This window comes from Lissotriton helveticus, chromosome 6 (genome assembly GCF_964261635.1).
Source record: "Lissotriton helveticus chromosome 6, aLisHel1.1, whole genome shotgun sequence".
Classification (NCBI taxonomy): domain Eukaryota; kingdom Metazoa; phylum Chordata; class Amphibia; order Caudata; family Salamandridae; genus Lissotriton; species Lissotriton helveticus.
In genome coordinates, this window is record NC_136067.1 from 1,525,141,457 (window position 1) to 1,525,154,787 (window position 13,331).

The 13,331-nt window shown below is 46.5% G+C and overlaps 1 protein-coding gene across 1 annotated transcript; it reads right to left on the reverse strand.

Annotated features, from left to right (window-relative positions):
• Positions 1–10,070: 10,070 nt before the first annotated feature.
• LOC144761808 (synaptopodin-like) lies at positions 10,071–12,561 on the reverse strand. The gene is given in 2 exon segments (XM_078647048.1): positions 10,071–12,072; positions 12,075–12,561. Coding segments are annotated over 2 exon segments (2,457 nt in total). The 3' UTR covers positions 10,071–10,102.
• Positions 12,562–13,331: the final 770 nt, after the last annotated feature.

The window sequence follows — 13,331 nt, forward strand, 5'->3', positions numbered from 1 at the left end:
CATTCACACACCATGGTCACACACCTCAGGTGTCATGACCAAATCAATATTTATTCATATTAACTTTTTTTATATTTATCCCAAAAAGAATTATTCATTAATTTAGAACATGTATTTGAATACAATATTTACAACAATGAAGACATCACATAAATAAACAATACACAAAACAAATAGCACATTAACAATAAATATTTCACAACCATTATTAAGCTAAGGTTCTGTTAAAATGAAGTCTTATTTAGAAAGAAAAAATGCCCTTGATACTAGTGTTGTAACACAATAGTCCAATTTGTTCCACAAGGGAGCAACCAAACAATGTCCCTACTGGTATGTGTTTTGTGTATTGTCTATGTGATTTGTTCATTGTTGTAAATATTGTATTACTAATGTCTCTGTATATTGAAAACTTTGGATACAATTTTTTGACAAAATGCTTTTTCTAAATTCATGAATAATTCTTTTTTGTATATATATTTTAAAAAGTTAATATGGATAAATATTGATACTCTCATGATAATTGAGGTGAGTTGTGTGACCATGGTGTGTGAATAAAATGAAGAATTTAAATCAGTACTGGCATTTGTGGTGTTGTTTGGTGTTAGGGCTGATCCTTACTGATTAGGGACCTAATCCTACATAGTTTTGTAGTACCTTTCTAAAAGTGGCACTTTTCAGAATTGTGACTTAAAACCCAACTTTACCATTAAAGAAGGTTTCTAATTATAATTCATCTGAATGTACACAAAAGTTATTAAATGGAATACATCAGTCCAAATTTATCTTATGAGATTTGTAGGCATTGCACTATTGAAAAATCAATAAAAGAGTTTTTCAATACCAGGAGATGTAAAACTGAAAGGTATGTGTGCAACTTTTTAAATACAATGCACACTACCTAAAGGACTGTTTAGGGCCTACCCTAGTGGCAGCTTTTATTTATAAGAAAAGGAAGGTTCAGGTCTGCCAAAAGGTTTATTTGGCCAGGCTGAAATTGTTTAAACCTACACATAGGCTGCGATTGCAGGCTGGAAACATGTTTATTAAAGGGCTACTTTAGTGAGTTGCACAATAAGTGACCATTGGTAGCATTTAATTTACAGACCCTGGGTACATTCAGTAACACCTTGCTTGGACGTATAAGTAAATTAAATGGGTCACTTAGATGCAAGCCAATTTTATACCATTTTTAAATGAGTGAGAACAAGCACTTCAGCACTGGCTAGCAGTCCTCAGGCCATCAAAAATTAATTCCAGCAAAACAGGAGGAGTGAAGCTAAAATGTCTGGGGGAAAGACCACCCTAAGGCTGTCATGTCTAATAGTATGTTGAGCTGGCGGCTGTTGGCACAGTTGACTAAGACATCCACTGCAGGGACATGTGTTTGTCCTTGTAGTCACAGGTTCAGATTTCAGGATGTCCAGGCAACATATCATCCTTCTGAAGTTGATAATCTGAGTGCCATTGAGTTGGGTAACACTAAACATCTGCTGTTCTGTGACAAGATACCCTTCTGGATGAACATGTGCTTTACAAATAGACGTGTAATGTTAGAAAGAAGCATTCATTATTATATATTGTTGTATTATTTGGTCTCTCCATTGTAAGCACAGCACCTGGCCAGCTACAAGAACAAGAATATGTAACACCCACTGATGCTTTTGTTTGAATGAGCAAGATCAGGAAATACATGATCAAGTTATTTATTAGTTATGTGTTTTTGTAATATTTGCAATCATAAATACAACACATTCATTGGCATCTCTAGACCAAGTAAACTAATGGAAAAATATCTTTGACAGCCATTCCCAATAACATATTTCAGCAAGAGAGAAGAAAGAGAGAAATATCATATTTCGGAAATGTCATGCATAAACTCATATATGGCACTGCAAACATCAACATAACATTTGGCCTAACACTAGATGTATGAAATGTATATATCAGTCCCAGTGGGTATTTTGCAATATGCTTCTCTACTCATGTGGTTTTAAATTACGTATGGGCGTAAAATTTGTTCCGCTCGCAAAATTTGTGCATTTTCGCGATCCGCGAATCGCACAAAATCACGGCAAAATCCCCGAATCCGCGAGCGGGACGAATTTTGCTCAGGAAGCACTTACAGGGTTACAGCAGGTGCCCAAGTTGAAGCTAATTTCTTTGTAACCATTTACAAAATGGTTACAAAGAAATTAACTTCAACTTGGGCACCTGCTGTAACCCTGTAAGTGCTTCCCGAGTGGTGCCTCGTTGCCTACTTGCAACTATTCTCTGACCCTGCTCTGACCCTCGAAGCAGGGTGAGAGAATAGTTACAATTAGACAACGAGGCTCCTGTCACAAAAATTAAACCTCAGCAGGAAGCACTCACAGATATAAATAAAGCAGGTGCCCGAGTTGAGCTCAAATTCATTAACGCATTATTTATTTATTTTATTTTATTTTGAAAGTTTTATATAGCGCAAACAAGAACTTTGCAGATATCAGAATGCTTTACATAGAAGGGGGAACATGAGGGAGCATAGTCAAACAGATACATCAGTAATACTAATAGTACAAAAACGTGGGAACATAGAAAATCATGTAAGTAGGTAATACAGGTAAAACAAATGACCAAAGGGGACAACAAGTAGTAAAGATCGGTGCAGAGACTTAAATGAGTCCAGAACAATAGTTCAAGTGTATTTAGCCATGAGGATAGCTTTTACTTCTTCCTTAAACAGTGTAGTGGAGGAAATGAGCCTCGTATCAGGAGGGAGTGAGTTCCAGATCCTGGGTGCCATTCCTGAGAAGGAGCGCTTATAAGTTTTTTCCTTCCGGAATCTTCGAGGCTTCAGCAGAAGATTGTTTGTGCCTCTGGTGTTTCTAGAGCCTCCAGAAATTGTTAGCTTCTGAGTGAGATAGCTGGGTGAGCTCAGGTGGATAGCCTTGTGCGTCATGCAGGCGATTTTCAGATGTATTCTGGCTTCAAAAGGTAGCCAGTTCAAGTATTTCAAGTCAGGTGAGATATGTGAGTGTTTTTTTGACCCAGTGATGAGTCTCGCTGCAGCGTTTAGAGAAGCTCTTAGGGGTGCGGTAGTAGTTAGGGGGAGTCCGCAGAGGGCAATGCTGCCATATTCTATTCGAGGGATGACTAGTGCTTGTACTGCCGTTTGGTAGTCTTTGGCAGGGAGGAAGGGTTTAAGTTTCCTAAGGGTATTGATTTGGTAGTTCGCTCCCTTAGTTGCCTTGCTGATATGTTGCTGCATATTAAGATTGGTGTCCAGTGTTATGCCTAAAGATTTTGCTGAGTCCACGATGGTGGGTTGGACACTGAGTGCAGTTAGGTGTTTAAGCCAAGTTTGTGGGTAGAGATCTTTGCGGGAGGAGAGATAAGAAGGAACTCTGTTTTCAGAGCATTGAGTTTGAGATGATTATCGGCCAGCCAGGATTGGGTGCTTCTGATGGTAGAGTTCAGGAGCAAAATGTCATTGGGGGATTGTACTTTGAGATATAGTTGGGTGTCATCGGCATACATGTGAAAGTGTACATTGGCTGCTTGTAACAAGGTGGTGAGAGGTTCCATAACTAGGTTGAACAAAGTTTGGGATAGGGAGGAGCCTTGGGGGACACCTAGCGAAACAGGTATTGGCGAGGACATCAGGTTGTTGCTCTTGAATTTCTGCGACCTGTTGTGTAGAAAGGAAGTGAACCACTTGAGAACAGTCCCGGATAGACCCATTCTTGTGTTTAAAAGTTCGAGTAAGTTCTCATGTTTGACGGTGTCGAATGCTGAAGAGAGATCAAGAAGGATGAGGAGGCAGGTATCGTTTTGGTCTAGGATTTGAAGGGCGTCGTCAATTATGTGGGTCATAGCAGTTTCTGTACTGTGTCCTGCTCGGAAGCCTGATTGATGAGCGTTGAGGAGATCAAACTGAGCAATGTGTTTAGTCAGTTGTAGTTGAGCGCATTTTTCCAACAGTTTGGCGAGAGTGGGGATATTGGTAATGGGACGGTAGTTGTTTAAATCAGAGGGGTCGGCTGTAGGTTTCTTGAGTAAAGGTGTGACTTGACCCACTTTGAGGGAGTCAGGGATGGTTCCTTGTTGAAGTGAGCTGTTGATAATTTTAGTCCAGAGAGGGAGGAGCCAAGGGGTAAAGTCTTTTACAGCGTTAGCAGGAAGGGGGTCTGTGAGGTGATTGTATGGTTTCAAGGTGCTGAGCAGTTTGCCAATTTCTTCTTCAGAGTAGGTGACAAAGGATGACCATGTAGCATTGTTTTTTAGTTCAGTGGGTGATATGCATTGATGTTTGGAATAGAGGCTTGCGTCACTGAGGAGATCGCTCTTTATGCTGTCAGTTTTTTGGATAAAGAAATCGGAGAATTCTTCACAGGAGGGAGCCTCGCGCGTGATGCTGAGTGGCTGGGGTTGTTCTTTGGATTGTGTTCTGATTAGCTCAAACAGTTTTCTCGGACGGTTTTTTGCTTGGTCGAGCTGGAGGCTGAAGAAGTCTGTTTTTGAGCGTTTAATTTTCCTGAAGAAGGCGTTTCTCTTTTTCTTCAGTGTTTTTAGATGCAGTGCAGATGGATTTGATCTCCAGGTGCGCTCTGCCAATCGCATGGCCCGTCTATCTTCTTTGAGACTCCCGTCGTACCATGGGTTGGAGATTTTAGTGGAGACTCTTTTTAGTTGCATAGGTGCAGCCTCGTTAATTATTGAGGTCATCGCGTTGATATAGTGGTCAGTCAAGGATTGAACGTCCGTAGTGCTGGTAGGGGGAAGTAGGAGATTGCAGCTGTTAGGGGGTAAAGAGTTTGGGTTGAGTTTTTTCAAGTCTCTTCTCCAGATTTTGGGCTTGGAGGATTGAGGCAAGTTAAATTTGACTTTTTCATTGATGAAGAATGTGACAATATGATGATCTGACCAGTCACAGGGTTGGATAGATTTGAGTTGGATAGAGTCTTCTTAGGATATAATAAGGTCGAGGATAGAGCCTTTCTCATGGGTCGGACTGTTGCTTATTTTGGTGAGATCAAGGGCATTGAGGACATTTCTTAGACTATTTACCACCGCGTCATTGTGATCGTTCCAGTGGAGGTTAAAGTCACCGAGGTATATTTGGGTGAGCTGCTTTCCAGAATTGGTTGAGATCATGTCCATGATTTGTTGGGCGAAAGTGGGGTTGTCCCCGGGTGGGAGGTAAATGCTGTGAAGAGAGCATATCGGCTTGCCATCGCTGATAATATCGAGGCAGATGTATTCACAGGAGGTTGGGGAGGGTAAGGAGGGGGAGCTGACTTTCAGAACAGAGAGGTTGTTCCTGTAAATGCATGCGATTCCACCACCTATTTTGCCGGACCTGTCAAGTCTAATGATGTGGTAGTTTGGGGGAACCAGGATGTCCATTATAGGTGTAGAAGATTCGGTTAGCCAGGTTTCAGTCATGATGATTAGGTCAAGGTCCAGAGTTCAGATGAGATCAGCGATGGCGGAGGAATGTCTAGAGGCCGATCTGCAGTTGAGGAGAGTGCATTTGAGACGAGGTTTGTCAAGGGATGTAGCGTGTTCTAGAGAGAGGGGGACTTTTCTAAGGTTATTAGGAATGGATATTCTGTTGTTTAGTGTGGGGGGTCTAAGGGGATTTGAGTGTATCGTGGGAATGGCGAGGTGTGTGGTGGATGTGTGGTGCAGGGGAGCTGGGTCGTAGGAGCGCAGGAGGGTGAGAGTGTCGGGGTCCGAAAGCGTGTTGCGTGGGCGGCGGGGGCGGTTGTTGCGATTGCGGGCAGGGATTGAAGTCCAGTGAGGGGAGTGTTGAGTGCGAGAGTCATCCAGAGGGATGGGGGACATGTTGGGGCGGTTGTTGCGCGTGCGAGCAGGGATTGATGTCAGGTTTGTGGGGAGTTGAATGTGGGAAACATCCTTAAGGGTGGGGGACCTGCTGGGAGGGGAGGTGGTGGTGGGCGAAGGGTGTTTGTTGTGATTGCGAGCAGTGATTGAAGACCAATGTGGGGAGTGTAGAGTGGGAGAGTCATCCGGGAGGGTGGGGGACATGTTGGGGCTGTTTTTGCGATTGCGAATAGGGATTGAGGTCCGGTGAGTGGAGTGTTGAATGAGGGACTTATCCGGAAGGGTGGGGGACCTGTTGGGAGGAGGGAAGGTGGTGGGTGAGGGGTGTTTGGGGTGTGTGAGGAGTAGGTCTTTGATGATGTGAATGTCATCTTTGACCTGGAGGAGGGTGGCCATAATCATGCCCAGTGTGGGGTGAGTGTTGGTGGTGGGGAGGGGGTGAGTCAGGGGTGAGTGACTGACCAGGGAATTGGCGTGCGGGTGGGGGGGTGGGCTGGTGTTCGTGTTCGTGCGGGGCTCCGTGGAGGGGGCCCCGGGGAGAGAGGGTTTGGGAGGGAGGGGTGTGTTTGAGGTAGGGGGGAGGTCGGTGGTATGGGTGAGGGCTTTGGTGGAAGGCAGAGATAGCCGGGTGGAGGGTGAGTGTCTGTTGGTGGTGGTGGGGGTGCAGGTAGTGTCATGGGGGCTGAGAATGGGGGGGGAACGGAGTTGAGGATGGTCCTGTTGTGGGGAGGAGATGTTAAATTAAGTAAGGTGGCATGTTCTGCGTGATTGGTTAGAGGGGGATAGTGTGGACTAAGAATGGGGGGGGATAAAGGGTGGGATTTGTCGATATGCGGGTCGGATTGTTGCTGAACTAGGTTGGACGGGTTGTGGGTGGGAGCTGTGATGTCAGGGTGAGAGGGGTGGACGTGGTATGAGTGGAGGTCCGAGGGTAGGTAGGGGGGGTGAGGGTGCAGATGGTGTATGAGGGGGAGAGATCTGTGATTGTGATTGCGGAATATGTGGTAGCTACAGCTGGTGGGTGAATGGCTGGGGTGCTGGGGGTAGAGGTGAAGTGCGTGTCGTTCTGGTGCTGAACTCGCATGGAGGTGTTGTGAGTGGGAGCTGTGGGATCAGGGGTGGTAGGACTGGAGGTGATAATAGTGGAGGTCCGTTGATTGGCGAGATGCTCTTTGAAGGTGGGGAACAGGTTGTCTAGTAGTTCCAGGTCCCGGTCTCTGGATTGCATTAGGACAATCCCATTGTTGTAGATAGTAATTGTTAGGCCATGTGCTGATTTCTTGGAGGTGGAGATGGTGAGTAAGGTGAGGAACGCTTTTCTCCATTGAGCTCTGCGTTTGGTGTGGAAGATGATATCGGTGTTCAGGGCTCCATTGACCGGTGAGAAGTAGGAGTCGGCAAAGGGGGTTTCAGGGTGGGACCTCAGGCAGTTGTGTTTGAAGCGTTTAGCGGCTTTTTTGGTGGGTAGTTGATTTTATATGTGTACTTGCCAGCAGGATCCATGGCGGTATAGGTAGGCGCGGGTGGGTGAACAATAGTGATATATAGGAATAAAATACAAATATAAACAAGTAGCATGTATCAATAATGATATAAAGAAATACAATACAAATGGGAACAAGTTACATGGATCAATAGTGACACTAGTGAGCACAGCATGTGAGGTAGAAATCGGTTCATTACAGGGGAATAAAAGTGAGATGAGTGCCAGTTATAAAGAAATGTACAAAAAACAACAAGTAGAATATATGAGGTAGCAGTCGGTGCATTACAAAAGCATACAAAAGTGACACGAGTGCAGGTTATAAAATGTACAAAAAAACAAGTAGAAGTGAAATACTGCAATAAGGGGCAGACACTCTGTTACAAAAAGGTGTAGATACAAGGCTATGAAAGGAGCGATATTAGTCTAAAGTGAACCAGTTCTTAGGGTATGAACAAAAGGTGAGAATGACTAGTCCAAGATGGCCGCTCATAAGAGGGACCAGTCAAAAAGAAAGGCCAGTCAAAAATGGCCGCCAAATAGGGGGAGATAGAGACAGCAGTCCTCTGTTTGTTGTTGTAGCTTTGAGAGCAGGGAGGGGTGGTTTCACAATCTATTTGAGTGAGCCCAGTTCCTAGTTTCCTAGCTTGCTGGGAGGGAGTCTTATCTCTAATTTGTAGGTCCTATGTGGGGAAACTACGTCGAAGAGCCTTGTGGGCCTTTGGAGGTACAGGAGTAGATTTATAGTTTCAGTTAGTGACCTCTGCCATTTTGAGCAAAGGAAGTTCAAAAATGTGAGCAAGCGCGTGATGTGAATTAAATACCTTTTGGATATTTTCTGCTCAGTCGGTCCCTTGATGTTGATAGTGAAGTTTAGCAGTGAAGTTTAGCAGCCATCGCGTTTTTCAAACATCGAGGGACTAAGCAAAACAAAAATGTGCGGTGTGTAAGAAGCGGTGTGCATCAGCTTCTGGTTGCATGCTAGTCCCCATACACGTCCGGGGAGCCTCGATCCTCACCAGTGACTGTAGGGCCGCCGGTCCACTCCCAGCGTCCCAGCAGCAGCAAGTGGGGCCGCCGTGACTCTGCTTGCACTTCAGGAAAGACTCGCTGATCCTCGATGATCCCCGCCAGCGTTTGCGGGTCTGTAGGTCTGCATCCCGGGTCTCGGCACTAGCAGGGGGGGGGCGCAGGGAGTCGCATCCGCCGAGGGAGAACCTCGCCGCTGCCCGCAAGGCGGCCAGAGCTCCTGAGCTGCAGCCCCTCCCGCCTCGATAGGCGATGTCGTGTGTCTCCCGCTTGCCTCGCCGTTTGCCTCGGTCTCTCCAGCAGTTCCCTGAGCAGCAACGCAGGACTCTCTCTCGGATCCAGCTCCCGGGGTCCGCTGCATATGAGGGCAGGCTCCAGTCGACTCTCCGATGGGCGTCACAGGAGTCCGGACCATAGACCGATCCCCACAGCCGGCGTTCACGGGCGATCAGGACGCGCTCCGATGCCAGGGCAGCTCCCTCGCAGACCTTCACAGTGGGCACCCGTCGTCCGTAGGCGCCGCCACTTCCCAGCGGGCTCCAGGCAAACGAGGAATCCGTCCCCAAGGCTCCGCCGATGTCCCGGGGCAGCCCGGTGTCTGGGCAGGGAGGGGGGTGTTTCTGCCTTCTCCTACGACGGACCCAGCTTGCGACCAGGGACCCCCTGACGACTCCAGTCAGCGCCGCAGCAGGCTCCAGGTAGCCGGACGTTCATCTCAGGCTCCTCCGATGGCCAGGGGAGCCCAGTGTCCGGCAGAGGCGGGGGCGATTCGGTCCTCTCACGTGCCGCTCAGCCTCCGTGGAGATGGTGGACCCTCAGATGCTCCAGATACCAGGTAGGGTGTTGAAAATAATATTCCAGTTACTTGAGGTAGTTGAGGTGGATGCGCAGCTTGAGATGTCCGGTATGCTGGGTGCTAACAGGGATCCAGAATTGGAATCCCAAGCACTCAGAGCTCTGACCCAGAGCTCCTACCCGGCGGCCATCTTTACAACAATTCTTGCCATTGTTTATTGTACTATGAAATATGCCTAAACAAAATCGTGCTTATACCAAAGTAGGTTTTCAAGTCTGCAAAACAGAACAGAAAAGTAGAGTGAAAGGAAAAATAGCACAGGAAAGAAGATGTTCTAGAAGAGAATATTGAGCACAGCAGTTACCCATTAGTAAAATACAAACAGACCTTTGGCAGAAAACTGGAAGAAGCAAAACAGAAGCAGATCCCGGAGGAATGTCAGAGATTAAAGAGGAACACAAAAGAAAACATTTTTTTAAACAAAAGCATAAATAATAAAAAGTTAGAGGAAGACAGTTCTTGAGTTTTTTTCGAAGTCTCAGATGAAAGAAGAAAGGAAAGTGCAGACGAGCTGGTGCTGGAGAATGTTCTTGCGGAGATCAGCTCAGTTGTTCAATTCCTACAACCAGGTTTAGCATGAGGTGTGAAGTAGTTTTGCCCACCCACTAGCTTCCCCAAATATAGCATTGTTGAGCACCTAGAACTTTAATGGTTGTGTTACTTTGAAAAGCTTTAGTAGTCTGGAGAATCCCTTCCCTCTGTGCTGTGATGCTCCTGAAGGCAGTGCCAACTGCGTTTGGCCCCAACAATGTGTGAGGCGTGGGTGCAGAAGAGTATGGCTATCAAATTTGGCACCATAATCAACTTTCACTTATATCAATTACTTTGACCACCATCAGCAAGATGACCTGGACCAGGTGTGATCCAATCACCAGTACAAAAATCCTACATCGTACATCTAAGCATGATTACTTGTAGTAATAAGAAGGCTTCCACACCTGGGATTCGATTCCTGCTGCCTTGGCGGAAAACGAAGGTCGGGGACTTTGGACAGTGCTTCGGGCTCGGGGTGAGGACCCTCTGGTCTGCATCAAGGAAACAGGAGATATAGGTGGTGCCTCAGTGGTCACAGATGGGCTTCCAAAACTCATTCTTGTGTTACGCGCTGTATTTCTAATGTCACTGCTAGGTGATGTTACAGGCTGAATAGACCGGAATGGGTCTGGAGATTGTATATGGGGTGAAGGTGTCAAAGGAGAGGTTGGACAAGAAGTCTGCCGGGCATAACGGTTTGTGTCCCAGAGCATGGGCTTAGCTGGAGGAGCTGCCCTCGGCAAAGAGCTCACTGGATCCTTGACAGGTGTGAGGATAAAGAGCGATGACTGGAGCTGATAGGGTTGATGCTTTGAGATCTGAAGTTCCTTCTGGGACTGTTCACTTTCTTCAATGTCATTGGTGATTAGTGGAACTGGAGAAGGTTTAGCAGAGTTTTGGGGACTTTTTGTTGGGTGGCTGAAAGACCTTCTGGTAGGAGACATTTGGGTACTGGTAGCATACTTCCATGAAGGTGGCAGTGACATGGTGGGTGATGGTGATCTTAGCATGTCAGGGTGTGTTGGTGACTCAATTACATACTTTTCCATCCTTGACTGCCTTCTGGCAAACAACTCTGCTCCTTTCCCTCCAGCATATGGTAGAGACGGTTGCAGTGATAAAGGAGGTTTGTGGAGGACATCGGGAGACTTCAGACAGGTTGCCCACTCTGGTGGAATATCTGCAGGGGTTGCATGACTTCCTCCCCTTGACCCACTGTCATTCAGAAAATTGGAAGCTTCAGCTCCTAGGGCAAAATGTTCTTCTTCAGGAAGCACCTCTCCCTGATCCTTCTGTTTGCGTTTTTAATCAGAATTCTGAACTAAAGACAGGAGGTCTGGGTTGGGGGACATCTTTGGTTCCTCAATGAAGGTGAACATGGACTTCTTGTTCCCTCTGCGGGCCATGGCATCTTCCAGGACACCTGATTTGGGCATGGGTGATCGCCGCATTTCCAAAACACTTGGCTCTTGGAGGACAACAGGAGACCTCTGTTCTACAGCAGTGGGATACAGAGCAGAATAGGATGGTGGGGATTTGATGTGAGATGGCAAAGGAGGGCTAGACAGGGTCTCAGCATAGGTGGGTGGTGGAGGAAGGTCAATGACTGGGCTACTTGCCTCTGCAACACTGATCTTGGATGGAGACCGGTTTCCAAATGGTCTTGCCGTCCTGTTGGCCACTGAAGCTGGTTTAGATAAGGTTAGACGAACTTCACAATATTGCTTGCTGGGTGTTTCACTCTGTTCTATTGGAACAGCCAGGGAAGGCTGGACTTCACATATGTCTGAGCCAATGGCTCCGTTCTCTGGTGTTTGGGCTAGACTTTCAGTTGGATAATCACTGGTGGGGACTTGCTCCACTTCTGCCATGGGAGACTCAGTGGTGATGAGTGCTGGCATTTCATGTGGCGGGCTCTGATTACCTCGCCCATCTTCCTCTTTTGTATCCTTCAGATTCTCCGTGATTTCATCAGTGACTGGGTTTGTCTCTCCTTCCTCCATTGTAGGCTCCAGTGGCAGCGGTTGAAAATGATTGGAAGGAGATAGGCGCACCAACTCTACTTTCCTTTGTGAGTTGTGGTTCACAAAGACTTGCCTGCCGTTTTGAGAGTGGCAGTCATCCAAAAGTCCTTCTTGTTCTCCCCCCTTGTTGGATCCTGACACATCCACCCTGTCACTCCCGGAGGTGAACTTATTCACCCTCTGCCGACGTTTGTTGACGAGCAGAACTCCCCTCGAATTGGCACCAGGTGGAGTGGTCAAGTGGGCTGCAATTTCCTGGCTCCTAGTTTTGGCCTCCTTCAGCTCTTTCTCAGAGAGACTTGCACTCCTGGAGAGATTTGCTTCCTCGGCTGGTCTCGATCCGAAAGGATGACGTGTTGAACCCTGGCCACTTTCCACTCCTGGTTGGGGTCATCTCTGGTGCCAATACGTGAATTGTCAGCCATCACCGATCTTTGATGTGCTGGCCCTGTTGCTTGCGAAGGAGGCCCAGACTCTCTTGGCTTTGAACTTTCCCCCATTGGCTGACAGCCCTGGGCCCTACTATTCAGTGTGGTGGAAATCCTATTTGTTTTCACTATGGTGTTGCTACCATTCTCCTGTAATTTTGACTCCATGCTTTCTGCTCCTTCTTGCTTGTTTTGCTTTACATTGCCTGTAGTCAGGGGACGCCAAGTTAGTGGACGGCTAGTGAAATTTGCCCCTACTGTCTGTGTTGGGGAACCATACCTTTGTAGACATTCGGGTCCCAGTTTGGGAACACTATAGTTCCTCTCACTCATGTTATCTGATCCACCACGTGTAGCTGGGGACTCAAGAGCCTGCAACATCTTGTTTCGAGTCTACAAGTTCCACTGTTTGCAGAAATTGATGCTGGCAAACTCAGTAATATAGACCCTTGATACACTTCCTTTATTGTTTTGTCAAGGCTCTTTACCCCACAAACATATTGGATAGAGTGCTTTTTCTCCCTCTTCCTATTAAGTCTCCCCACTTTAATACCTGGAGGTTCAGTGGCAGTAATGAACAGATGTTTTCCTAGTACAGCTCCATCCTGAAGGGGCAGGTAGATTCCTAGTATGGTGATGTTTAGATGTATTGAGCTGTTTCTAGTAAAATAGCTAATCTGATGGACTGATGTGTCACCGATAGGCTTGTATTTTTGATAGACGAATGTGTTCTTTTTAGTAGGACTGCTTTTTCAGTGAACAGACATATATGTAGTAGGGGTTCGCAATCATGAAACAGATGTATTAAGACAAGAGTTGCGTGTTCAATGAAGAGACAAGTTCGAAGTCAAGACGTATATGCCTGGTGATGTTTCTCGTAGGCCAGTCACTGTTCTTGCCCATTTTGGTGCATCTTTCTGCAGAACTTGAGAATTGATCTTCAAATTAAATATATGGCATCCTTTAGGAGATTCAGTCAGTTAAAGACATTCAACAGCTTTTCTGGACTATCTCTTCTTTCTCTAAGCCTGCATCAGGACTTGGGCTGATTATAATCAGCCCAAGAATCTAGTGAGCACAGTCGATGCTAGGCAGGTGTGCTTTCTCCCCAGATCTACCATCTACAATTAGCTGTAATCCGTGATGGGGGT